This window comes from Puma concolor, chromosome D2 (assembly GCF_028749965.1).
Source record: "Puma concolor isolate L17-30 chromosome D2, mPumCon1.1.hap2, whole genome shotgun sequence".
Classification (NCBI taxonomy): Eukaryota; Metazoa; Chordata; class Mammalia; order Carnivora; family Felidae; genus Puma; species Puma concolor.
The window spans coordinates 42,845,607-42,871,953 of NC_141677.1; the positions used below are offsets into that span (position 1 = coordinate 42,845,607).

At 37.0% G+C, this 26,347-nt stretch overlaps 1 protein-coding gene across 7 annotated transcripts in view; it reads right to left on the minus strand.

Annotated features, from left to right (window-relative positions):
• Positions 1–26,347, minus strand: part of LOC147576023 (uncharacterized) — a 778,516-nt gene that overhangs the window by 56,204 nt on the left and 695,965 nt on the right. For 2 of the 7 annotated variants that reach the window (XM_086680159.1, XM_086680158.1), the window contains exon 6: positions 4,904–5,016. The exons of 4 other annotated variants lie outside the window; for them this stretch is intronic. In XM_086680159.1, coding sequence (XP_086536285.1) covers positions 4,922–5,016 — 95 coding nt within the window. In that variant the 3' untranslated portion in view covers positions 4,904–4,921. Of the gene's footprint in view, positions 1–1,646; positions 2,238–4,903; positions 5,017–26,347 lie in introns of those variants that run through there. One more of the 7 variants, XM_086680157.1, reaches the window with a different exon arrangement.

The following is a 26,347-nucleotide window of genomic DNA, read 5'->3' on the forward strand; positions in this document are numbered from 1 at the left end:
CTCAGGAGCAGGAAATAAAACGGCTTTTCTAACAAAGAAAAGCAGATAGAGACTTAGACAAAATGAGAAGACAGAAGAATTTATCCCAAATAAAAGAACAAGATAAGGCCATGGCCAGAGAATGAAACAGATATGAGTAACATGCCTGATGAAGAATTTAAAGCAGTAATAATAAGGACACTCACTGGACTTGAGAAAAGAATGGAAGGCGTCAGTGAGTCCCTTACCACAGAGATAAAAGAATTTTAAAAGAACCAATCAGAGTTGAAGAGTGCAGTAAGTGAGAGCAGAAGCACGTGTGATACAATGAGCAGAAGGCTGGAATAAACAGAGAAATGAATTAATGTCCTGGAAGACAAATTAATGGAAAGCAATGAAGCTGAACAAAAGAGAGAAAGAATTATGCAACACAAAAACAGACTTAGGGGGCTCAGTGACTCCATCAAATGTAATAACATTTGTATTACAGGAGTCCCAGAAGAAGAAGAGAGAGAAAAGGGGCAAAACATTCATTTCAGAAAATAATAGCTGAAAACTTGACTAATCAAGGGGAAAGGAACAGACATCCAGATCCAGGAGGCACATAGAACTCCTATTAAAATCAACAAAAGGCCAATACCAAGACATATTGTAATTAAGTTTGCAAAATATAGTGATAAAAAAAAAATCTTAAAAGCTGAAAGACAAAAGAAGTCCTTAACTTACCAGGGAAAATCCATAAGGCTAGCAGGAGATTTTTCAACAGAAAATTTGCAAGCCAGACAGGAGTGGCATGATATATTCAAAGTTTGAATAGGAAAATGTGCAGCCAAGATCACTCTATCCAGCAAGGCTATAATTCAGAATAGGAGAGATAGAGATCTTCCCCAGACAAACAAAAACTAAAGAAGTTTATGACCACTAGGCCAGCCCTACAAGAAATATTAAAGGTAACCTTTGAGTGGAAAGGAGAGATCAAAAGTGACAGTATAAAGGTAGGAAACACAAAAGCACTAAATGTAAATATTTCTGTAAAAAAATAAATCAAGGAACTGATTTAAAAAAAGATTATAAAACATAATAACACATACCTAAAACATGGGGAGGAAAGGAGAAAAGAATGGTTTCAAATGTGAATGACCATCAACTCAAGGTAGACTGCTATCTGTGAAAGAAGTTATATACACACCTAATGGTAATCATATATCAAAAAACACTAATAAACATGCAAAGAATAAAGAGAAAGAAATCCAAATATATCACTAAGGAAAACCAACAAAACATGAGAGAAAGACAAGAAAGAATCAGAGAAAATCTTCAGAAACAACAACAAAACAGTAATAAAATGGCAATAAATACATATTTAACAATAATTACATTGAATGTAAATGGACTAAATGTTCCAATCAAAAGACATAGGTGTCAGAATGGATTAAAAAATAAGACCTGTCTATGTGCTGCCTACAAGAGACTCATTTTAGACCTAAACCAACTGCAGATTAAAAGTGAGGGGGTGGAGAAACATTTATAATGCAAATGGATATCAAAAGAAATCCAGAGTGTCCAAATATATGTTGGACAAAATATACTTTAAATTTTTTAAAAAATTTTAAAGTTTATTTATTTTGAGAAAGAGGCAGAGTGTGTGGGGGAGAGGCAGAGAGAAAGAGAGAGAGAGAGAATCCCAAGGAGGCTCCTGATGTGGGGCTCGAACCCACAAAACTGTGAGATCATGACCAGAGCCAAAACCAAGAGCCATATGCTTAACCAATTGAGCAACCCAGGCGCCCCAACAAAATATGCTTTAAAACAAAGACTGTAACAAGAGACAAAGAAGGGCACTATATAATAATAAAGGGCAAAATCCAACAAGAGGATATAATAGTTATACATAATTATGCAATCCACATGGAAGCATCAAAATATAGAAAACAATAACAAACACAATTGATATAATATTGATATAATGAAATAATTGATAATAAAATAATAGTAGGGGACTTTAATACATCAATGAACAGATTATCTAAAAAGAAAATCAACAAGGAAACAATGGCTTTGAATGACACACTGGACCAGTTGCACTTACCAGATATATTCAGAACGTTCCATCCTAAAAAGCAGAATACACATTCTTTTCAAATGCACATGGAACCTTCTCCAAAATAGATTACATAGCAGGCAATAAAACAGGCCTCAACAAGTTCAAGAAGACTGAAGTCATACCAGGCACACTTTCTGACCAGAATGCTGTGAAACTAGAAATGAATCACAAGAAAAATTCTGGAAAGTCCATAAATACATGAAGATTAAATAACATGCCACTAAACAATGAATGGGTCAACTGGAAAATAAAAAAGGAATAAAAAATGCATGCAAACAAATGAAAATGGAAACCACAGTCCAAAACCTTGGGATGCAGCAAAAGTGGTCCTAAGAGGGAAATATAAAGAAATACAAGTCTACCTCAAGAAGCAAAAAAAAAAAAAAAAAAAATCAAACAAACAACCTAACTTTACACCTAAAGGATCCATAGAAAGAACAAATTAAGCCTAGAGCCAGCAGAAGGAAGGAAATAATAAAGATTACATCAGGAATAAATGATATAGAAATGAAAGAAAAAAATAGAACAAATCAATGAAACCAGGAGATGGTTCTTTGAAAAGATCAACAAAATTGATAAAACTCTAGTCAGATTTATCAAGTAAGGAAAGAGAAAGGACCAAAATAAATAAAATTACAAATGAGAGAGGAGAAATAGCAACCAATAACACAGAAATATGAACAATTATAAAAGTATATTACAAAAAGTTATATGCCAAAAAACTGGAAACCTAGAAGAAATAAATAAATTCCTCAAAACATATAAATTACCAAAACTGAAATAGGAAGAAACAGAAAATTTGAACAGACCCCAAGACAGCAAAGAAAACAACTCAGTAATTAAAAAACAACAACAACAAAAAAAACTAACAAACAAAAGTCCAGGACCGATGGCTTCCCAGATGAATTCTACCAAATATTTAAAAAAAGAGTTAATACCTATTCTTCTCAAACTATTCCAAAAAGTATAAAAGGAAGTAAAACTTCCAAATTCATTCTATAAGGCCAGCATTACCCTGAAACCAAAACCAGATACAGACACTGTAAAAAAAAGAAAAAAAAAGAGAGAGAGAGAGAGAGAGAACTACAGGCCAATATCTCTGCTGCATATAGATACAAAAACCCTCAACAAAATGCTAGCAAACCAAATCCAACAATACATTTAAAAAATGATTTACCATGACCAAGTGGGATTTATTCCTGGGTTGCAAGAGTAATTCACTATTAGCAAATCAATCAACATGATACATCACTTTAATAAAAGAAAGGATAAGAACCATATGATCATTTCAATAGGTGCAGAAAGAGCATTTGACAAAGTACAACCTGGGTTCATGATAAAAACCCTCAATAAAGTAGGTTTAGAGGAAACATATCTCAACATAATAGAGACCATATATGAGAAACCAATTGCTAGTATCATCCTAAATAGGGAAATACTCTCAGTTTTTCCTCTATAGTCAGGAATAAGACAGGGATATCCACTCTCACCAGTTTTATTTCACATAGTACTGGATGTCCTGGCCATAGTAATCAGACAACAAAAAGAATAAAAGGCATTCAAATTAGCAAGGAAGAAGTAAAACTTTCACTACTTGCAGATGACATGATACTATATATAGAAAACCTGAAAGACCCCACCAAGAAACTGCTAGAACAGATGAAATAATTCAGTAAAGTCGCAGAATACAAAATCAGTGTACAGAAATCTGTTGCATTTCCATACAATAATAAAGAAGCAGCAGAAAAAGAAATTAAGAAATTAATCCTGTTTACAATTGCACCAAAAATAATAAGATATCTAGAAATAAACCTAACCAAAGAAGTGAAAGACTTGTACTCTGAAAACAATAAAACACTTAAGAAATTGAAGATAACACAAAGAAATGGAAAGACATTCCATGCTCATGGATGGGAAGAAAAATTTTGTTAAAGTGTCTACACTAACCAAAGCAATCTACACATTTAATGCAATCCCTATCAAAATACCAACAGCATTCTTCACAGAGCTAGAACAAACAATCCTAAAATTTATATGGAACCACAAAGACTCTGAATAGCCAAAGCAATTCTGCAAAAGAAAAACAAAGCTAGAGGCATCACAGTTCTGGACTTTAAGTTATATTACAAAGCTGTAGTAATCAAAGAGTATGGTAATGGCAGAAAAATAGGCACACAGATTAATAGAATAAAACAGAAAACCCAGAAATGGACCCACAATTATATGGTCATTAACCTTTGACAAAGCAGGAAAGAACACCCAATGTGAAACAGACTGTCTCTTCAATAAATAGTGTTGGGAAAACTGAACAGCAAAAGAATGAAATGGGACCACTTTCTTCTACCATACACAAAAATAAATTCAAAATGTGTTAAAGATCTAAAAGTGAGACTTGAAACCATAAAAATCCTAGAAGAGAACATAGGCAGTAACTTCTTTGACATCAGCTGTAGCAACTTCTTTCTAGTTAGATCTCCTGAAGCAAGGAAAACAGAAGCAAAAATGAACTATTGGGACTACATCAAAATAAAAAGCTTCTACACAGTAAAGAAAACAAGCAACAGAGCTAAAAGTTAACCTATGGAATGGAAGAAGAAATTTGCAAATGATATATCCAATAAAGGGTTAGTATCCAAAATATATAAGGATCTTATAAAACTCAACACACACAAAATGAATAATCCAATTAAAAATGGCAGAAGACATGAACAGATATTTTTCCAGACATACAGATGGTCAACAGACACATGAAAAGATGCTCGACATCACTTTTCATCAGGGAAAGGCAAATCCAAACTACAATGAGATATCACTTCTTACCTGTCAGAATGACTAAAATCAACAACACAAGAAATGACAGATGTTGGCATGGACGTGGAGAGAAGGAGAACCCTCTTGAACTATTAGTGGGAATGCAAACTGGTACAGCCACTCTGGAAAACAGTACAGATGTTTGTCAAAAAGATGAAAAATGGAACTACCCTGCAATATAGCAATTACCTACTAGGTATTTACCCAAAGAATACAAAAATACTAATTCAAAGAGACACATGCACCCTGATGTTTACAGCAGCATTATCTATAATAGCCAAGTTATAGAAAACATCCCAGTGTCCATCAATTGATGAATAAAAAAAAGGTATGTGTATATATATATATATATGTATATATATAATATATTTATATATATATAATTTAAATATATATTTATAAAATAAATATAATATATTATAATTTAAATATAACAATTTAATAATATAATTATAATTTAAATATAATAATAGTATAAATAATAAATAATATTTATTTATAATATATTTATAAATAAATTTATAAAAATTTAAATATATAGTCAAAAAATTTTTTTAATTTAAATATATATACTATATATATAGTCAATTTTTTTAACTTAAATATATACATACTATATATATATAAAATCAAAAATTTTTTTTAATTTTAATTAAAAAATATTACACATAGAGGTGCCTGGGTGGCTCAGTTGGTTAAGCATCCAACTTCGACTCTAGTCGTGTTCACACAGTTCATGAGTTCAAGCCTCATATCAGGCTTGTGCTGACAGCTCAGAGCCTGAAGCCTGTTTGGGATTCTGTGTCTCCCTCTCTCTCTCTCTGCCCCTCCCTGCTCACCCTCTCTTTCTCTCTCAAAAATAAATAAACATTAAAAAAAATTTAATGTTATATATAATATATATGTATAGACATGTCTATATACACACATATGTAATCGTATATTAGCAATAAAAAATGAAAACTTGCCATTTGCAACAACATGGATGGAGCTAAAGAGTATTATGATAAGCAAAAATAATAAGCGAGTCAGAGAAAGACAAATACCACGTGATTTTACTCATATGTGGAATTTAAGAAACAAAACAAATGAGCCAAGGGGGAAAATAAAGAGAGAGGGAGGCAAACCAAGAATCAAGACTTTTAACTGTAGAGAACAAATAGATGGTTACCAGCAAGGAGATGGATGGGGACAGGTGAATAGGTGGTGGGGATTAAGTAGTGCATTTGTCATGATGAGCACGGGGTATTGTATGGAAGTGTTGAATCACTGTGTTGCACACCTGAAACTAATATTACACTGTATGTTAACTAAGTGGAATTTAAATTAAAACTTTTAAAAAGATTAAATGAGGTCATTGGGGTGAGTCTTAACCCAATATGACTAGTGTCCTTATGAAAAGAGGAGATTTTAAGACACAGGCACACAGAAAGGGAAGGCCATGTGAGGACACAGGGAGAAGGTGGCCATCCACAAGTCAAGAAGAGAGGCCTCAGAAAAAAATCAACCCTGTTTACACCTTGATATTGGACTTGTAGCCTCTAGAACTGTGAGAAAACAAGTATCTGCTACTTAAGCCACTCAGTCTGTGGTACTTTGTTACGGTCACCCTAGAAAATTAATATACAAAGTGTTCTGGATTAGATTTTAAAACCAAAAAGATCATTAGTTGAAAAAACCTAGTTAATGGTATTGTGCACATGTTAATTTCTTAGTTTTGATAAATGTACTAGATGTTAAGATGGGAGATATTAACATTAGAGGAAACTAAGTAAAGAGTATATGAGAGCTCTCTCTAGCATCTTCAATTATTTTGCAAAGATGTAATTCTCTCTTAAAAAGTACTTTTTCAAAAAAATCTAAGGACAAAGGTTTTTAAAAATGCACAAGACAGGACATCCCGGGGAGGAGGGGACACCTAGCTGCCCTATGAAAATGTAAAATAAAAGGGGCACTTTAAGGTAAAATCAGGGAGGAGATAGGCATAGAGAAGGGTGCCAAGTAGCTATTTCACTTTTATTAAGCATTCTCTGCATGCTTAGGTGGGTGCTTTTTGTACAGCATTTTAGTTAAGCCTCAAGTAACCTTAGTTATAATTATTGGAAACTCTCCTCATTTCAGCCTTGAGAAAATGAAATCTGATTCCCAATTTTTCAAAGGATTGGTGAACAAGGGATTCATAAAGCACTTCATCTTGAGGGATCAACACATTGAACACTGATGCCAGGGTTCTTCGATTATATTTCCTTTATCATTAAAGCGACCACTCCTCCATTTTTATGCACATCCCATTCATCACCAATAAGGGTCACTACAGACTTCTAAATGTTTCTCTTGCACAAGTATTTCCCCTTTTATATTGCTACCAAGATGATGGATGATACAGGTAGCCTCTAATCCAGAAGGCTCAGAAGGTCTGTGGAGCTTCAAGATGTGAACTCACATTTTTCAAGAAAACTAACAATAGTTTCATATTTTTGTTCCTATATAATGGCTTCTATTGTACTTTGGAAAAGAAAAAGCACCCCATATCCTTGACAGGACTTGACTGTTTCTCCATCCTCATCATGGGATACACTTGCTCTCAGTTTCTAATCAAAATACATGCTCTATAGGTAGGTGTTAAACAAGTAAATAAATGAAAAATTCATAAGAGGAAGTATTTGAATGCACAGTTTAAGTTTCTACCATCACCTAGTGAGATAGACAAGTGACAGATAATTAAGTACAACATTCTGAGTCCTATGAGAGGCATGTGAAGAGAGTCAAGGGTGAGGTTTAATTGCAGAGGTCAGGCAAAGCATGAAGAGTTTATGACTTTACACCTGAGTTTTGAAGGACGTTTCATGCAAAGGGAAGAATAACGTTTCAGACTCAGGAAGTAGCACACATAGCTGTGCAGAGAGATACAAGATAAACCAAACTTGTAGAGAACTCTGAGCCCTTGCCCTTGTTTGATGTGAGCTAATCACACTTATAATTTGCCGGCTAACTCAGCATACTGTCTTGAACCTACTGTTACTTGAACACAACACTTGAATACACAAAGTGTGCTTAAAATATAGTCTTCATACATAGCTCTGGATGTTCAGAATCTTAAAAGATACTTTCGAGATACATACATACATATATATATATATATATATATATAGTAATAACAGTAAATTGTATATTGTATATTGTAATAACAATAAATTGTAGCTGTTATTCATCTGCCAATATTAAATCTTAAGCTCGGGTGACATTTATCTTTTACCAGAAATAGGATTGTATAAGTCTGTAGTCATAACTGTATATAAACAAAGCAAAACTCTGTATTTTGGAACTTGAACTCTAGGAGGAAAGGTGGATAAAAAGTCTGATATATTTAACTGAGACGACACTTACAAGATTTTTTTACTAAAGCATGAAGAGAGAACATTTAGATAGTGCCTTACTTTTAAAAAAAGGATATTTTAATAGACAAAAATGTCTGCTAAAGGGCATTCATGAGGCTCAGTAGGGACTCTGAACTCATGTTACAGGTAAAGAAAAGTAAAAATTGTTTTATATCTCCATTCTTAAATAGTGCAAGTGTCATTAATTGCCATAATTTAAATGTCCAATCTGACAGACATGTTCCAGAAAAAGCATGTGTGTCTTAACTGTTTCAGAAATCTTCTCTGGCCCTGGGTTGATAACCACTCATCTCCCTGAATAATCTTACCCTTCACAAACTACGAATTCTGGATATTAGTAATCTTAGTGAGAATTTACATAACATCCTCTTTTGTAGAAATCCTCCCATAAGATGCCTTGCAAGAATACATTATATATGACTTTAGCCCCATTATGTAGACAGGGAACAAATCAATATTGAGTTCATTTAAGAAGTAGACTCTGAGGAATTAATTTGGAGACTGTAATATGCAGGCTGAAGAAACCCAGACCTGGGGAGCACAGGGTAATGCATGGAGCAGGCCCTTTGTTATCAGGCTGACCTGATTGTCAATCAAAACTCTACCCTGGATACACTGTAAGACTTCCTCAATTATAAAATAAATACTGTAATTCCTATAGTATACAGTTAGTGTAAAGACTAAATGATCTTTAAAATATGTGGCAAACTGTATCTTTAAATGCTAGCAGAAGTTTTCCCCCTGCCCCTAGTATTTTATTTTATCCATTGTCTTTCTATCGCAGACAGCTAGGACATTCCACTTTTAACAAGTCAGAGAAGAATGACAGTGTAGAACATGATAAAGATACAAATACAGCCTTCCATCAGAGGGGATGTCAGGCATGGAAGAATACAGATGATATTAAGAGGAGAATTAGTTCCACTGAAGTTAGAGAAGGTCCTCTTTACTGGGAGGAGAGAAAAGAGCTAGGAAGCAAAGGGTAATTATGACCAAAGGGTTTCTTAAGGGAATCCTGTGCCCTCCCCCATAGCTGACTCGCCATGTATGGCCCTAGGAGGAGGGGTGATAAAGCCTGAGTGAGGTGATGAGGGCACCCTATAGAGGCAACAGAGCAGGAGGATGGAGCCCAAGAGTGGGCAGAAGGGCAACTCTATGGGAGGCAGTGTTGAAGTAATGCAGGGTACAGGGTCAGAGCCTGAGAGAGGACAGGAAGCCGCAAAACAGTGGACTCATTACATACAAGGGGGACTGACTAAACAAGTAACTATTTCAGTATATTGGGAGCCAGATTCCTTACTGTTTCAAAGAGGAGGTGCATTCATGGAAAGAGAGAAAACTAGAATCAATTCTACTGTGTAGAATAGGAACTAGAAGTATCAGTGTGAGCTCAAGGTTTTCAATTGAAATAGAAATAGAAATAAATTGAGCTGTGGGCTTGGGAGTAGCCACACGCCAACAATGATGACACACTCACAGCCCAGGTTTTGGTTTCAGGGCAGCAAGAACTTGTATGATTCTTCAAGGATAGCAGATCCTGCAGTCCTGAAGCAGGAGATTGCCCTAAATTGAGTTTTGGGAAGTCGCTGCAAAGCCTCATCTGTGCAGGCTGCCCAAGCCCATGCCTGGCAGTGATGTTACAGGTATAAGGATTCTGCCACTTCCTACTTCCAAATCTCATGGCGTTAACTCTCACTGATGGGCTGCAAGCTAGAAGGTATTGGCAATAAATTCCTGGAAATGTACTTCTCTGACTTTCATGCCAGTCCCTGAAACACACACAGGAGGGTAGAAGCAAGCAGAGAACATTGCTGGTGTCCAATAGAAACTAAATGTGCGCATACATGCATGCATGTGTGACTGATATATAATTGCTTGTGGTTGTATTTTGGCTTTGGCTTCCAGGAAATTCAGGAATTTCCTCCTTTGTTTCTTAATCTTATTTATTACATTCTATGATTATTAATAAAACCCACTGTGCTTTGAAGAGCAGAACAATTTGTAGTATTTAAATTATTTTATAGCTAAAATGTTACCATTGTAATGTTATATGCTTGTTTGTCAATATTTAAAATTCTCATCTGTAAAACGCAAATGTTCAATTTTAGGTACAGTTTCACGATTAGTCTGCATTGACAAACTCCAGTATATGCTAAAGAAAATCATTCCCATTTTAAGGCAAGTCCTGATGCCTATATCTCTGAACTAAATGTTATAAAAACATAAATAGGAAGTTAAATGCCTAATAAAATATTTATGACATTTGAATAGGCTTTATATTACCCTTATTATGAAGTTGTGTTTGATTTTGGCTTGTAATCATAGTATTTTATGAACAAGAAGTAATAGGATATGGCTGTGAAACTAATAATCTTTCCATTGTTAAAAGGCTACCCTTTTATATTTGGAATTTTCTTGAACAATTAATATACAATGTGATATTTATGAGAAAAAATGATTCCCTTTATATGGCAACCAAAAATATAAAGTGACTGGGGATTCACTTACCAAAAATGCACAAGACCTATATGAAGAAAATTTTAACATGCTACTGGTCACAAAGAACTTAACTGGAAAGTGTGTGTGTGTGTGTGTGTGTGTGTGTGTGTGTGTGTGTGTGTCTGTGTCCTGCTATGTCTCCCTTTTAAAGAAACGGTAACAATATAAGAAAGCAAGTGGCAAACTGGCAAGTGGACAAGGGGGTACCAATAGCTTACAGATCTGATTTGTGGAAAGCAACACAACAATGGAGTAACTGTAGATATAACAGGTTAGCTCTGGGAGATGAGACCACCACAGTGGGCTTGCGAAGTTCCAATAGATATCCCAGGTTGACTGAGGGCAATACACACGTGTAGCATAGATCAGACAGGGCCCAGAGCGCTGACACATCCTTGCTGACAAAACTTGAATGTATATGTAGACAAAAAGTGAGATAAACTGGTGCAAAGTTTTGATTGATCAAAGGTTATGATGACCCATAGAAAAATACATCTTATTATATATAATAGACTATATCACTATATATATGGTAATATACATAGCAAGCTACTGTTATGCAGGAAAAGCAGTTGAATCAGAAGTAGAATTCTAAGGACATTAAAGAATACATACTTTATGATCCATTTATATGAAATTATAGAAAAGTAAAACTGTAGGGACAGGAATCAGATCTGTGGTTGCCAGGTGCCAGAGGAAAGGATAAGGGAGTGGCTGTATCACAAGGAAACTTTGGGGATGATGGAAATGATCTATACTAAGACCATGGCGGTGGTTTTACATGACAATGCACATCTGTCAAAACTCACTCAACTGTATACATTGCATATGAATTTTGTGGTATGTAAATAAAGCTGCCAATAATAATGTGCTAGATATATTTACAAAAGTATGCTGAGTTATTGAAACATGGATTTTCACTAAGTATTATTTATAGTAACAAAAATATGAAAACCTAACTTTCCATAAGTAGAAAATTGCTTAAATTTAGTATGACACATTCTTAGAATGAAATATCATGCAAATATATCTTTAGGTTTGTATGTGTTCATTCAGGGAGATAGCTCTTCAACATATTAAAAGAAAGCAATTGCACAGAGGAATGTTATTAATAGGAATACACAAGTACCTAGATTTTCTTATGTATCCCCACATGTGCATAAAAAATACTTACATTTTTACTCCTATACCTGTTTGTTTTCCAGATTTTTCCATTTCAGTTAATGGTACCACTTCTTACTAATTGCTCATTGAGTTTGCTTTGCACATCATAAGACTTTATTGATTTTTTAAAGAGACTAGCTTTTCCTCTGGTCAAAGAAATATGTTGTGGCGAAAATGTCAAAGATTTGTATTTTAAAGTCAGGTACTAGTCTAGACTTCACCATCAATTTTTTTAGGATATTAAATCAATTTCTCTCTCTTGATTTTAGAATCTTGTCTAGTATGGATTATAGATAATGGATTTAATTATTTGAGTTATCTGAGAGTTGTTATAACAAAAGAAATTAGTATTCTGTTTGGATACTTCATGAGTTGTAAAGCTGAATCAAAAAAAATTAAGTTCTGGGGCGCCTGGATGGCTTAGTCAGTTAAACATCTGACTTCGGCTCAAGTCGTGATCTCACGGTTCATGGGTTCAAGTCCCACATTAGGCTCTGTGCCGACAGCTCAGAGCCTGGAGCCTGTTTCGTATTCTGGGTCTCCCTCTCTCTACCCCTCCCTGCTTGTGCTCTCTTTCTCTCTCAAAATAACAAACATTTTTTAAAAATATTTTTAAAAAATTTAAGTTCTAACTTCCTAGAAGAGCATTCAATAGTGAGTTTTTGTGTCACCGTAAATAGAATTCTTTGTTATTATATCTTCAGTGTATCTTGCACTGTACCATTTCTTCAAAGTAGATAATGAAAGTTGCATGTGTAATATTTCTCCTGCAGGTTTCTGAATAAGAGGCTGAATTTGTATTTTATTGCTTGTTGTTTGCCCTTGAGCAAATTACCTACGTTTCCTGAGTCTCAGTTTTCTCACTTCTAAAATGTGAAAAATTCTGTCTTATCTTCCTAAATTTATAAGATGTATATTTATATATATCTACACGTATAATATATACACATATATTTAGTATATGGGGTTATAGCTAATAGAATTAGCCTCTAAAATGTGGAAAATTATGTCTTGTCTTCCTAGATTTACAACATATATATTTATATATATTTACACATATAACATATACACATATATTTAATATATGGGGTTATAGCTAATAGAATTATGTTAAAATGAAAATTATTAAATTTGGAGTCAGATTCATGATTTTTCCATAATCATGAAACACTGTGCTGTTTTCTCACTTGTAAATTGACCAAAGTAATAGTTGTGCTACCCTCTGTATGGGAAGATTTTAAGCATCAAATTGAGAGGGAAATATAGTCAGTGTGAAGTTACTTAGAGGACTGAGAAACATATACAGCCTACTCTAGGAATCATACCACAGCTGCTGCTACCGTGTGGTCCTTGGTACGTATGTTGCATAAAAATAGCTATGCACAAAATGTTCATCTGTAACCTGACTTTTTTTTGATAATATATTTTTCTAAGTGTGAATTTATTCAGACAATAGCATGATATAAATACTTTGAGTGATTAAAAGGTGAGAATGATATATACTGTATCAAAACCTGGAAATATTAAAGGGAAATGAGAAAAGATATGGTTATGCTTCAATGTGAGGAGGGGAAATTCTGGAGGAAAAAGGCAACAAAATAGCCCTGAGAGACTGAGGGCCACTTGGAATTTATTGAAGAGGAAAAGGACATACCGATGCTTTTGCAGAAAACTGCTAGGTAGCACCAACAGGGAAGGTAGAAGCACCATCATAGGAATTAGACTGCAAGGCAGTGAGAGAGAAAATTAATGTATCTAGGCAAATTCATAAAGTCAGCAGGAGGTTTTACAAGAAATATTAAAGAAAAACGTGAGCTCACAAAGAAAAATCTCCTCTAAACTCCTCGCTTCCCTGAGATCGTTGTGTTTCGTCCACCTTCACATCATCCCTTGCAAATATATTTTAAGTACCTAAATCCTTGAAATATTTTCCTGAGCAAACCACGATTCATGAGTATTTGGTACCAGAATAGGTTCAGTAAACAGTCACCAAAAACTTAGAACCGAAGATCAATTATGTGGCAGATACATTTACTGTTCAATTACTATCCATGTGGTCCTACATATTTCCTAGCTTCCTTTTAATTAAGGGCCCTAATAGGTTCTGACAGAAAGTTACTGATATAGTTCTTTTGGTCTGAAAGCCAGGATATTAAATGCACATTAAATCATTTTGTTCTCCAGTTCCGGTGTTCCTATAGGCAACACAGGGTGTTTTCCTCAGGGGTCAGTTGTCTTCCTGTTCCAGTACTTGAAACAACACTACAGTGAGGCCCTGATGTTAGAGCCCAGTGTGTGTCAAGGGTGATTCTTTACTCTTATTTTACCTTACTTAGATGTTGAATGCAACACAAATGCAATACAAATGCAAAATTTACTCTTCATAATTACATAAGCATAGCTACACATTTAACAAAACTCAAATGTGCACAGTTTACAAAACAGCGTAAGGTGGCATTTGTTAGATGTTTATGGACATGTCCTTGAGATGTGAAGTTGAGACAACTGTAGTTGTATTGACTATTGAAAACTCTCTGTTTATTCCTTTATTCAATGAATAATGTTTTTAGCACTTTCTTTGCATCAGGGATTGTTCTGTATCCATTAATGTATATCCACATGTATTAGTTATCTTGGGCTGCCATAACCCTGACTGAGTGGCTTAAACAACAGAATTCTTTTCCTCTCACAGTTCTGAGGTTGTAAATTCAAGATCTAGGTGTGAGCAAGGTTTGTTTCTGGTGAGACCTTTCTCCCAGATTGCAGATGGGGCCTTCTCACTGTGTCCTCCCAAGGTCTTCTCTCTGTGTTTTCAGAAAGAGTGAATTCTGGTGTTTCTTCCTCTCCTTATAAGGATGCCAATCCTATCAGATTAGGGCCCCACCCTCATGCCTCACTTTTTTTTTTTTTTTTTTTTTTTTTTTTTTTTTACCTCCTTACAGGCCCTATCTCCAAATGCATTCATATTGGGAGCTAAGTCTCCAACACATAATTTTGGGACAGGAATACAATTCAGTCTGTAACACCACACATGCAAAGTTATCATAGAGTTATATTTTCTCAAAAGTGGTCTATATTAAAGAAGTTTTAAAATATTTGTTTTCCAGAATAAAGCAAGTTTAGGAAGAGCACTAGTTTCTAATTTTTAAAAATCTGGGTGTCTGCGTGGCTCAGTTGGTTAAGTGTCTGACTTTAGCTCATGTCATAATCTCAGTTTGTGAGTTCAAGCCCCACGTCAGGATCTGTGCTGACAGCGCTGAGCCTGCTTCAGAGTCTCTGTCTCCCTTTCTCTGTCTCTACTCTGCTCACACTATTGCTCTCTCTCTCAAAAATAATACATACTTTTTAAAAAAATACTCAATGCTACAGAAGCAATTTCAAATGCAGGGCTTCTGATTTTCAATATTAAAAAAGTACTTATATAAATGCTAAAAGGTAGTTTTATGAACTTAATGATGCAAGGTTTTTCCTGTTTTTACTTTCCAATACTTGCTTAACTTTATTCCCAGCATTTGACCCCTAATTTCAAGATTTCAGAATGTATCTTCTAAACTGATTGTCTTTAAAAATGTGAGAAGCGGGGAGGAGAGGGAAGATGGCGGCGTAGGAGGACGCTGGACTCACCGCGCGTCCTGCTGATCACTTAGATTCCACCTACACCTGCCTAAATAACCCAGAAAACCACCAGAGGATTAGCAGAACGGAGTCGCCGGAGCCAAGCGCAGACCAGAGGCCCACGGAAGAGGGTAGGAAGGGCGGCGAGGCGGTGCGCGCTCCACGGACTGGCGGGAGGGAGCCGGGGCGGAGGGGCGGCTCGCCGGCCAAGCAGAGCCCCCGAGTCTGGCTTGCAAAAAGCGGAGGGGCCTGACGGACTGTGTTCCGACAGCAAGCGCGACTTAGCGTCTGGGAGGTCATAAGTTAACAGCTCTGCTCAGAAAGCGGGAAGGCTGGAGGACAAAGGGAAGGAGAGCTGCTGAGCCCCCGGACGACAGAGCTCAGTTTGGTGGGGAACAAAGGCGCTCGCCAGCGCCATCTCCCCCGCCCATCCCCCAGCCAAAATCCCAAAGAGAACCAGTTCCTGCCAGGGAACTTGCTCGCTCCGCGCAAACACCCAACTCTGCGCTTCTGCGGAGCCAAACCTCCGGCAGCGGATCTGACTCCCTCCTGCTGCCACAGGGCCCCTCCTGAAGTGGATCACCTAAGGAGAAGCAAGCTAAGCCTGCCCCTCCTGCCCCTGTGCACCTTGCCTACCCACCCCAGCTAAGACGCCAGATCCCCAGCATCACAAGCCTGGCAGTGTGCAAGTAGCCCAGACAGGCCACCCCACCCCACAGTGAATCCCGCCCCTAGGAGAGGAGAAGAGAAGGCACGCACCAGTCTGACTGTGGCCCCAGCGGTGGGCTGGGGGCAGACATCAGATCTGACTGCGGCTCCGCCCATCAACTCCAGTTATACACCACAGCACAGGGGAAGTGCCCTGCAGGTCCTCACCACGCCAGGGACTATCCAAAATGACCAAGCGGAAGAATTCCCCTCAGAAGAATCTCCAGGAAATAACAACAGCTAATGAGCTGATCAAAAAGGATTTAAATAATATAACAGAAAGTGAATTTAGAATAATAGTCATAAAATTACTCGCTGGGCTTGAAAACAGTATAGCTGACAGCAGAGAATCTCTTGCTACAGAGATCAAGGGCCTAAGGAACAGTCACGAGGAGCTGAAAAACGCTTTAAACGAAATGCATAACAAAATGGAAACCACCACGGCTCGGATTGAAGAGGCAGAGGAGAGAATAGGTGAACTAGAAGATAAAGTTATGGAAAAAGAGGAAGCTGAGAAAAAGAGAGATAAAAAAATCCAGGAATATGAGGGGAAAATTAGAGAACTAAGTGATACACTAAAAAGAAATAATATACGCATAATTGGTATCCCAGAGGAGGAAGAGAGAGGGAAAGGTGCTGAAGGGGTACTTGAAGAAATAATAGTTGAGAACTTCCCTGAAGTGGGGAAGGAAAAAGGCATTGAAATCCAAGAGGCACAGAGAACTCCCTTCAGACGGAACTTGAATCGATCTTCTGCACGACATATCATAGTGAAACTGGCAAAATACAAGGATAAAGAGAAAATTCTGAAAGCAGCAAGGGGTAAACGTGCCCTCACATATAAAGGGAGACCTATAAGACTCGTGACTGATCTCTCTTTTGAAACTTGGCAGGCCAGAAAGAATTGGCACGAGATTTTCAGTGTGCTAGACAGAAAAAATATGCAGCCGAGAATCCTTTATCCAGCAAGTCTGTCATTTAGAATAGAAGGAGAGATAAAGGTCTTCCCAAACAAACAAAAACTGAAGGAATTTGTCACCACTAAACCAGCCCTACAAGAGATCCTAAGTGGGACCCTGTGAGACAAAGTACCAGAGACATCACTACAAGCATAAAACATACAGACATCACAATGACTCTAAACCCATATCTTTCTATAATAACACTGAATGTAAATGGATTAAATGCGCCAACCAAAAGACATAGGGTATCAGAATGGATAAAAAAACAAGACCCATCTATTTGCTGTCTACAAGAGACTCATTTGAGACCTGAGGACACCTTTAGATTGAGAGTGAGGGGATGGAGAACTATTTATCATGCTACTGGAAGCCAAAAGAAAGCTGGAGTAGCCATCCTTATATCAGACAAACTAGACTTTAAATTAAAGGCTGTAACAAGAGATGAAGAAGGACATTATATAATAGTGACAGGGTCTATCCATCAGGAAGAGCTAACAATTATAAATGTCTATGCGCCGAATACCGGAGCGCCCAAATATATAAAACAATTACTCATAAACATAAGCAACCTTATTGAGAAGAATGTGGTAATTGCAGGGGACTTTAACACCCCACTTACAGAAATGGATAGATCATCTAGACACACGGTCAATAAAGAAACAAGGGCCCTGAATGAGACATTGGATCAGATGGACTTGACAGATATATTTAGAACTCTGCATCCCAAAGCAACAGAATAGACTTTCTTCACGAGTGCACATGGAACATTCTCCAAGATAGATCATATACTGGGTCACAAAACAGCCCTTCATAAGTTTACAAGAATTGAAATCATACCATGCATACTTTCAGACCACAATGCTATGAAGCTTGAAATCAACCACAGAAAAAAGTCTGGAAAACCTCCAAAAGCGTGGAGGTTAAAGAACACCCTACTAACGAATGAGTGGGTCAACCAGGCAATTAGAGAAGAAATTAAAAAATATATGGAAACAAACGAAAATGAAAATACAACAATCCAAACGCTTTGGGATGCAGCAAAGGCAGTCCTGAGAGGAAAATACATTGCAATCCAGGCCTATCTCAAGAAACAAGAAAAATCCCAAATACAAAATCTAACAGCACACCTAAAGGAAATAGAAGCAGAACAGCAAAGGCAGCCTAAACCCAGCAGAAGAAGAGAAATAATAAAGATTAGAGCAGAAATAAACAATATAGAATCTAAAAAAACTGTAGAGCAGATCAACGAAACCAAGAGTTGGATTTTTGAAAAAATAAACAAAATTGACAAACCTCTAGCCAGGCTTCTCAAAAAGAAAAGGGAGATGACCCAAATAGATAAAATCATGAATGAAAATGGAATTATTACAACCAATCCCTCAGAGATACAAACAATTATCAGGGAATACTATGAAAAATTATATGCCAACAAATTGGACAACCTGGAAGAAATGGACAAATTCCTGAACACCCACACTCTTCCAAAACTCAATCAGGAGGAAATAGAAAGCTTGAACAGACCCATAACCAGCAAAGAAATTGAATCGGTTATCAAAAATCTCCCAACAAATAAGAGTCCAGGACCAGATGGCTTCCCAGGGGAGTTCTACCAGACGTTTAAAGCAGAGATAATACCTATCCTTCTCAAGCTATTCCAAGAAATAGAAAGGGAAGGAAAACTTCCAGACTCATTCTATGAAGCCAGTATTACTTTGATTCCTAAACCAGACAGAGACCCAGTAAAAAAAGAGAACTACAGGCCAATATCCCTGATGAATATGGATGCAAAAATTCTCAATAAGATACTAGCAAATCGAATTCAACGGCATATAAAAAGAATTATTCACCATGATCAAGTGGGATTCCTTCCTGGGATGCAGGGCTGGTTCAACATTCGCAAATCAACCAACGTGATACATCACATTAACAAAAAAAAAGAGAAGAACTATATGATCCTGTCAATCGATGCAGAAAAGGCCTTTGATAAAATCCAGCACCCTTTCTTAATAAAAACTCTTGAGAAAGTCGGGATAGAAGGAACATACTTAAAGATCATAAAAGCCATTCATGAAAAGCCCACAGCTAACATCATCCTCAACGGGGAAAAACTGAGAGCTTTTTCCCTGAGATCAGGAACACGACAGGGATGCCCACTCTCACCACTGTTGTTTAACATAGTGCTGGAAGTTCTAGCATCAGCAATCAGACAACAAAAGGAAATCAAAGGCGTCAAAATTGGCAAAGATGAAGTCAAGCTTTCGCTCTTTGCAGATGACATGATATTATACATGGAAAATCCGATAGACTCCACCAAAAGTCTGCTAGAACTGATACATGAATTCAGCAAAGTTGCAGGATACAAAATCAATGTACAGAAATCAGTTGCATTCTTATACACTAACAATGAAGCAACAGAAAGACAAATAAAGAAACTGATCCCATTCACAATTGCACCAAGAAGCATAAAATACCTAGGAATAAATCTAACCAAAGATGTAAAGGATCTGTATGCTGAAAACTATAGAAAGCTTATGAAGGTAATTGAAGAAGATTTAAAGAAATGGAAAGACATTCCCTGCTCATGGATTGGAAGAATAAATATTATCAAAATGTCAATACTACCCAAAGCTATCTACACATTCAATGCAATCCCAATCAAAATTGCACCAGCATTCTTCTCGAAACTAGAACAAGCAATCCTAAAATTCATATGGAACCACAAAAGGCCCCGAATAGCCAAAGTAATTTTGAAGAAGAAGACCAAAGCAGGAGGCATCACAATCCCAGACTTTAGCCTCTACTACAAAGCTGTCATCATCAAGACAGCATGGTATTGGCACAAAAACAGACACATAGACCAATGGAATAGAATAGAAACCCCAGAACTAGACCCACAAACGTATGGCCAACTCATCTTTGACAAAGCAGGAAAGAACATCCAATGGAAAAAAGACAGTCTCTTTAACAAATGGTGCTGGGAGAACTGGACAGCAACATGCAGAAGGTTGAAACTAGACCACTTTCTCACACCATTCACAAAAATAAACTCAAAATGGATAAAGGACCTGAATGTGAGACAGGAAACCATCAAAACCTTAGAGGAGAAAGCAGGAAAAGACCTCTCTGACCTCAGCCGTAGCAATCTCTTACTCGACACATCCCCAAAGGCAAGGGAATTAAAAGCAAAAGTGAATTACTGGGACCTTATGAAGATAAAAAGCTTCTGCACAGCAAAGGAAACAACCAACAAAACTAAAAGGCAACCAACGGAATGGGAAAAGATATTTGCAAATGACATATCGGACAAAGGGCTAGTATCCAAAATCTATAAAGAGCTCACCAAACTCCACACCCGAAAAGCAAATAACCCAGTGAAGAAATGGGCAGAAAACATGAATAGACACTTCTCTAAAGAAGACATCCGGATGGCCAACAGGCACATGAAAAGATGTTCAGCGTCGCTCCTTATCAGGGAAATACAAATCAAAACCACACTCAGGTATCACCTCACGCCAGTCAGAGTGGCCAAAATGAACAAATCAGGAGACTATAGATGCTGGAGAGGATGTGGAGAAATGGGAACCCTCTTGCACTGTTGGTGGGAATGCAAATTGGTGCAGCCGCTCTGGAAAGCAGTGTGGAGGTTCCTCAGAAAATTAAAAATAGACCTACCCTATGACCCAGCAATAGCACTGCTAGGAATTTATCCAAGGGACACAGGAGTACTGATGCATAGGGGCACTTGTACCCCAATGTTCATAGCAGCACTCTCAACAATAGCCAAAATATGGAAAGAGCCTAAATGTCCATCAACTGATGAATGGATAAAGAAATTGTGGTTTATATACACAATGGAGTACTACGTGGCAATGAGAAAAAATGAAATATGGCCTTTTGTAGCAACGTGGATGGAACTGGAGAGTGTGATGCTAAGTGAAATAAGCCATACAGAGAAAGACAGATACCATATGGTTTCACTCTTATGTGGATCCTGAGAAACTTAAGAAAAACCCATGGGGGAGGGGAACAAAAAAAAAAAAAAAGAGGTTAGAGTGGGAGAGAGCCAAAGCATAAGAGACTGTTGAGAACTGAGAACAAACTAAGGGTTGATGGGGGGTGGGAGGGAGGAGAGGGTGGGTGATGGGTACTGAGGAGGGCACGTTTTGGGATGAGCACTGGGTGTTGTATGGAAACCAATTTGACAATAAATTTCATATATAAAAAAAATAAATAAAAAATAAATAAAAAATAAAAATGTGAGAAGCATTCAACATATTGAAAAGCAAAAATCAGCACTTAAAATTATTTGAGAGGTCAGATACTTGTAATCTTTGATATTAAGCAAGTACTGAAACAAAGTGAATCTGACATTTTCTTGGACAGGCATGTGTGGAAAGAAGTGTCCACTCTTTTGACTTTACATATTATATCAGCTGGATTTATTAATTATGCCTGCAGTTTGGGAAGTTTCTAGTCCATTGTTATTCTGGCACACATCAACAAATATATGGTTATTTAACTACAGTGTCAAATAGAAATTTTCAGAATAAAAATTTCAGGTCCCAAGAGAACAGTGATATTTTAAAGCAGAAAGATTTGTTAGAACATGAAATGCCCCTGGCTCTAGGTGAATAAAAATAAAAATGGTTGCTTTCTATATTATCCAATGACTTTATGGCCATGTGACATTAAAACAAAGTAAAAGTTTAATATTTATCCATATTCTTTTTTTGTAAATTTTGATTCATTTATGAACCAGTTCCCTTTACTTCTTAGTCAATTTGGACTACTACAAGAGAACACTAGAGCCTGCTTGACTTAAAGAATAAATCTTTACGGGGTGACTGTGTGGCTCAGTCTGTTAAGTGTCTGACTTCAACTTCAGCTCAGGTCATGATCTCATGGTTTGTGGCTTCGAGCCCCATGTTGGGCTCTGTGCTGACAGCTCAGAGCCTGGAGCCTGCTTTGGATTTTGTGTCTCCCTCTTTCTCTGCCCCTCCCTGCTCACTCTCTCTCAAAAATAAACAAACATTAAAAAATATATATTGTTTAAAGAACAAATCTTTATTTCTCCCAGTTTAGAGGCTGGACGTCCAAGATCAGGGTGACAGCACGGTCAGGTTCTTGGTGAGGGTTGACAGCCTTGTCCAGTTTACAGACATCTTTTTGTTGTATGCTCACATGTTGGGGAAAGGGCTAACTTTCTTTCATTTCTTATAAGCACATAATCCGATCATAGGGGCTCTATTCCAATGACCTACTTAACTCCCAAAGGCTCATCTCCAAATAACATCACATTAAGGCTTCAGCCTGTGAACTCTGGAGGGATAATGAGCATTTAGTGCACAACTTCTAATAAAGTTTTAGTTGTGCTCATATTTTCTACGCTATACTAAATGAACATACATCATTTTCTTTTTTCTTTTTTTTTAATTTTTTTTTAATGTTTATTTATTTTTGAGACAGAGAGAGACAGAGCATGAACGGGGGAGGGGCAGCGAGAGAGGGAGACACAGAATCCAAAGCAGGCTCCAGGCTCCGAGCTGTCAGCACAGAGCCTGACGCGGGGCTCGAACTCACGGACCGTGAGATCATGACCTGAGCCAAAGCTGGACGCTCAACCGACTGAGCCACCCAGGCACCCCATCTTTTTTTCTTTTTTATATTGTTGCCAAAAGAGAAGAGAATAAAATTGTTTTCATCACCTATTATTTTTCCAAGTCAAAATGTGTTCCTTTTACTTCTTTTCGTCTTTATCAGTATTTTGCAAACTGTACTGTACATCAGATTCAGTTGCAGGGACAGCAGATTGCTACACCCCTACCTCACAGTTTCTGATTCACAGGTCTAGAGTGAGAAGTATGTTTTCACCTATCTTCAATATTTTCCATCTTCTCTTCTTTTTCTGCCTCATTCTGCATAATTTCTTCAGATCTCTCTTCAAGCTCATTTATTCTCCATCAATTACTTATGTCATTAGTAAATATTTCTGAATGAATGAACAAATGTCCAGCTCCTTTGGGCCTGTTTTACTATTAATCTATACCCATGCCTTGTGCCCTTGTGCAGATAACTCAAGTTCTACATTGTTCTCGAGTCATTTATATAGAGTGTCTAGCACTCTAGTCCTTCCAGGAAAGGAGTCCCATCCAGTGCCAACTTCCCGTCATGTTACTCTGTAACTGGGCCTCCTCGGTGCCCCCTGCTTCACAAATTGTATCAGTTTTCTACTGCTGTGTAATAAGTCACCACAAACTTTATGTCTTCAAACGATCCATATTTATTATCTCACAGTTTCCTTGGGTCTGCAGTCTGGGCATGCCTTAGATGTCCGATTCAAGATTTTATAAGGCTGCAGTCAAGATGCAGTCTGGACTGTGTTCTCATCTAGATGCTCAATTGCATAAAATATCTGCTTCCAAGCTCATACAGGTTGTAGGAAGAATTCATTTTTTGTGTGCTACAGTACTAAGGCCCTCAGATCTTAGAAGCCACCTACAGTTCCCTGCTACACGGCCTTCTCCATAGGCATTTCACAGCACAGCAGCTGACTTCTTCAAGACAGGAAGCTCTCCTTTTCTTGCCGCAGTCTCTTCAGAGTCTTATATAACTTAGCATAATCATGGGATTGACATCCCCTCACCTTAGCTATATAATGTAACCTAGCCAAGGCAGTGGCATCCCATCACCTTTGCTATATTCTATGGTTAGAAGAAAATAACAGGTTCTTCCCAGAAGCTCAAGGGGAGAGGATTATCCAGGCTGTAACACCAGAGGTTGGAGATCATGGTGGCCATCTGAGAACTTGGCCTGTCACACAAGATTTCCTCTGATAGCATCTTCCACATATTTGGCTCACCTAATAAAATCCTTCCTCACAATAGTATGTATGACCCCTCTCTTGCTTCCTGCCCCACCTCAGGGTGCATATCTAGTTCTTGTCCTCAGCCCCACCAAAAAGTGCCAGTTTACCGTTAATCCTAGCAATATGTCACAATCTTTCTTCTACATAATAAATCTGAAGGAGTGGAAATAACTAATTATACTTTTAAATTAGAGAAAATTGCTTTCTCATTCCAGTTTCAAAATTATGATATGTGTAAAAATTTAGAAGTGATTTGATCTCTCAATCTTGGTAAAATAATCTATATAGAGAGGAAAATAACCTAACTCATAAGGATGTGTTGATGCAATAAAAGCATTTACATATGGCATGCAGTCAATCACTGATGATGATCTTCCCTTTTATTAATATGCCATCTTCTGTATATTAAGAAGGTTTTACCTGTGCCTAAAGCAAAAGTAGAAAAAAAATCACATGAATACCGAGAGTTGCTTTACATCAGTGACTTGAAAATATGTTCTTTGCTCTTCACAGGATGAAATGAAAATTTGAACCCCAACACTATGTGAAAAACATTTTACCCAATCAAATTTACCTATTATTTATTGGTTTGTCTCTGTCTCTCATGCTCATTTGTTTTATTTCTTAAATTCCACGTATGAGTGAAATCATATGGTAATTGTCTTTCTCTGACTGATTTATTTTGTTTCATTCTCTATTTCAGGAACATACAAATCCATTTTTTACTAATAGATTAATAACTTAATAGGTTAATTAGTGTATTTGTGGCAATGTTTTTCAAGGTAGGAACAGATGTGTATCTGGATGTTAAAAATTAATGTTAAACAAGAAAACTGCACAGGGAATTATGACCATTCAGTTGTTATTTTCATATACTTATAAGGATGGTTGAATATGAAAACTTGCTCTAGATTTAAAGAATACTGGATGCAGATTTAGTATCAGTAAGCAAATGATTTCAGTTGTTAGTAACTGAAGAGAAAGTTAAAAGTGGCTTCTCTTTTTGTATACATGAAAAATTGTCTACTGTTGGGCAGTCCCAGTGATGGCAAGATGGATTTGTTGTCTTCAGGGATCAGAGTTCTATTAAAAAGGTAACAAGAAATAATGTGTATGGTAAACTAAAGGCAAAGTTTGCCATAGTCTGTGCCTTTGGTGAAATTCTTTCTTCATACATAGGCAACCTCAAAATTATATCTCCTCAATATCTGTGTTGTCTTCATTAATTCCAGTGACCCAGTGACCTGTAAGTTAAGATATAAATTATCTCTGTGCAACACGCTTTATATACAATGATGGGGGGAAGCTAGAATTACCATATTAAAAAAATGCCCTCAGAGAAAGAGAAATTGGAAAACATTCCTAGTCACTGGTCATCCAGTAATCATAGCCTGCTGGTAGACTGTGTAAAAAACTGCCTGAGCTAGCCCAAAGTGTGGCCTCATGCTCTACTCTCTTGAGATACTCTCTTGTTAATCATTCCCTGAATCCTCTGTGTTTGCTTTCTGGAAGTCTATATGTATGCATGCGTGCATGTATATGTCAGGCATGTCCATTATCCTCTAAGCTGTCTAACCCAGTTTCTCTTCCCACTTATGAACCCTCTCTGAAGTCAAAACCACCTCATATCCTCTTATCTCTCAGGGGCTAGAATTCAAGCACATGGATATGCCTGCCTGCAATGGGGGCTAGGAAATGTAATCTTTTAGTTGGGCATATCACTGCCTTCAACTCAAAACCCATTATTAAGGAAAGAACTTATTAAGAAAAGGTTAGATACTCAGAAATAATCATTGCCATAAAGCTCATTATGTCATCAAAAGTCCTTGATAAGTATAAATGGGATGTGATGTAATGCTGTGACTACAACAGGAAGTTGATTGAGACAATCAGTGTAGTTGGAATTTCCCCACCCCCCAGAACAAACTGGCTTTATTTGGAAGAATTTTAAAGCTATTATGATAGTACAGAATTCCATACAATATCATAACTAAATGTCACCCTAGTGTGTATGGACCATAGTAAAACTTCATTGACACTCTTAGGGAGAGAAGAGAATCAGATTAGGAATCAGTAACTAATGTTCAAGTGGAGATCCAAGTTGGGGGACCAACACGAATCAAATTAAAATGTCTAATATATGTTGATAAAATTAAGGTTGATGCAGGTGAGTTGTGATCTTTGTATTTTTGTGAATATGTTTCACTTATATAGTAGGCTTATACTAATTCAAGTGGGGCTA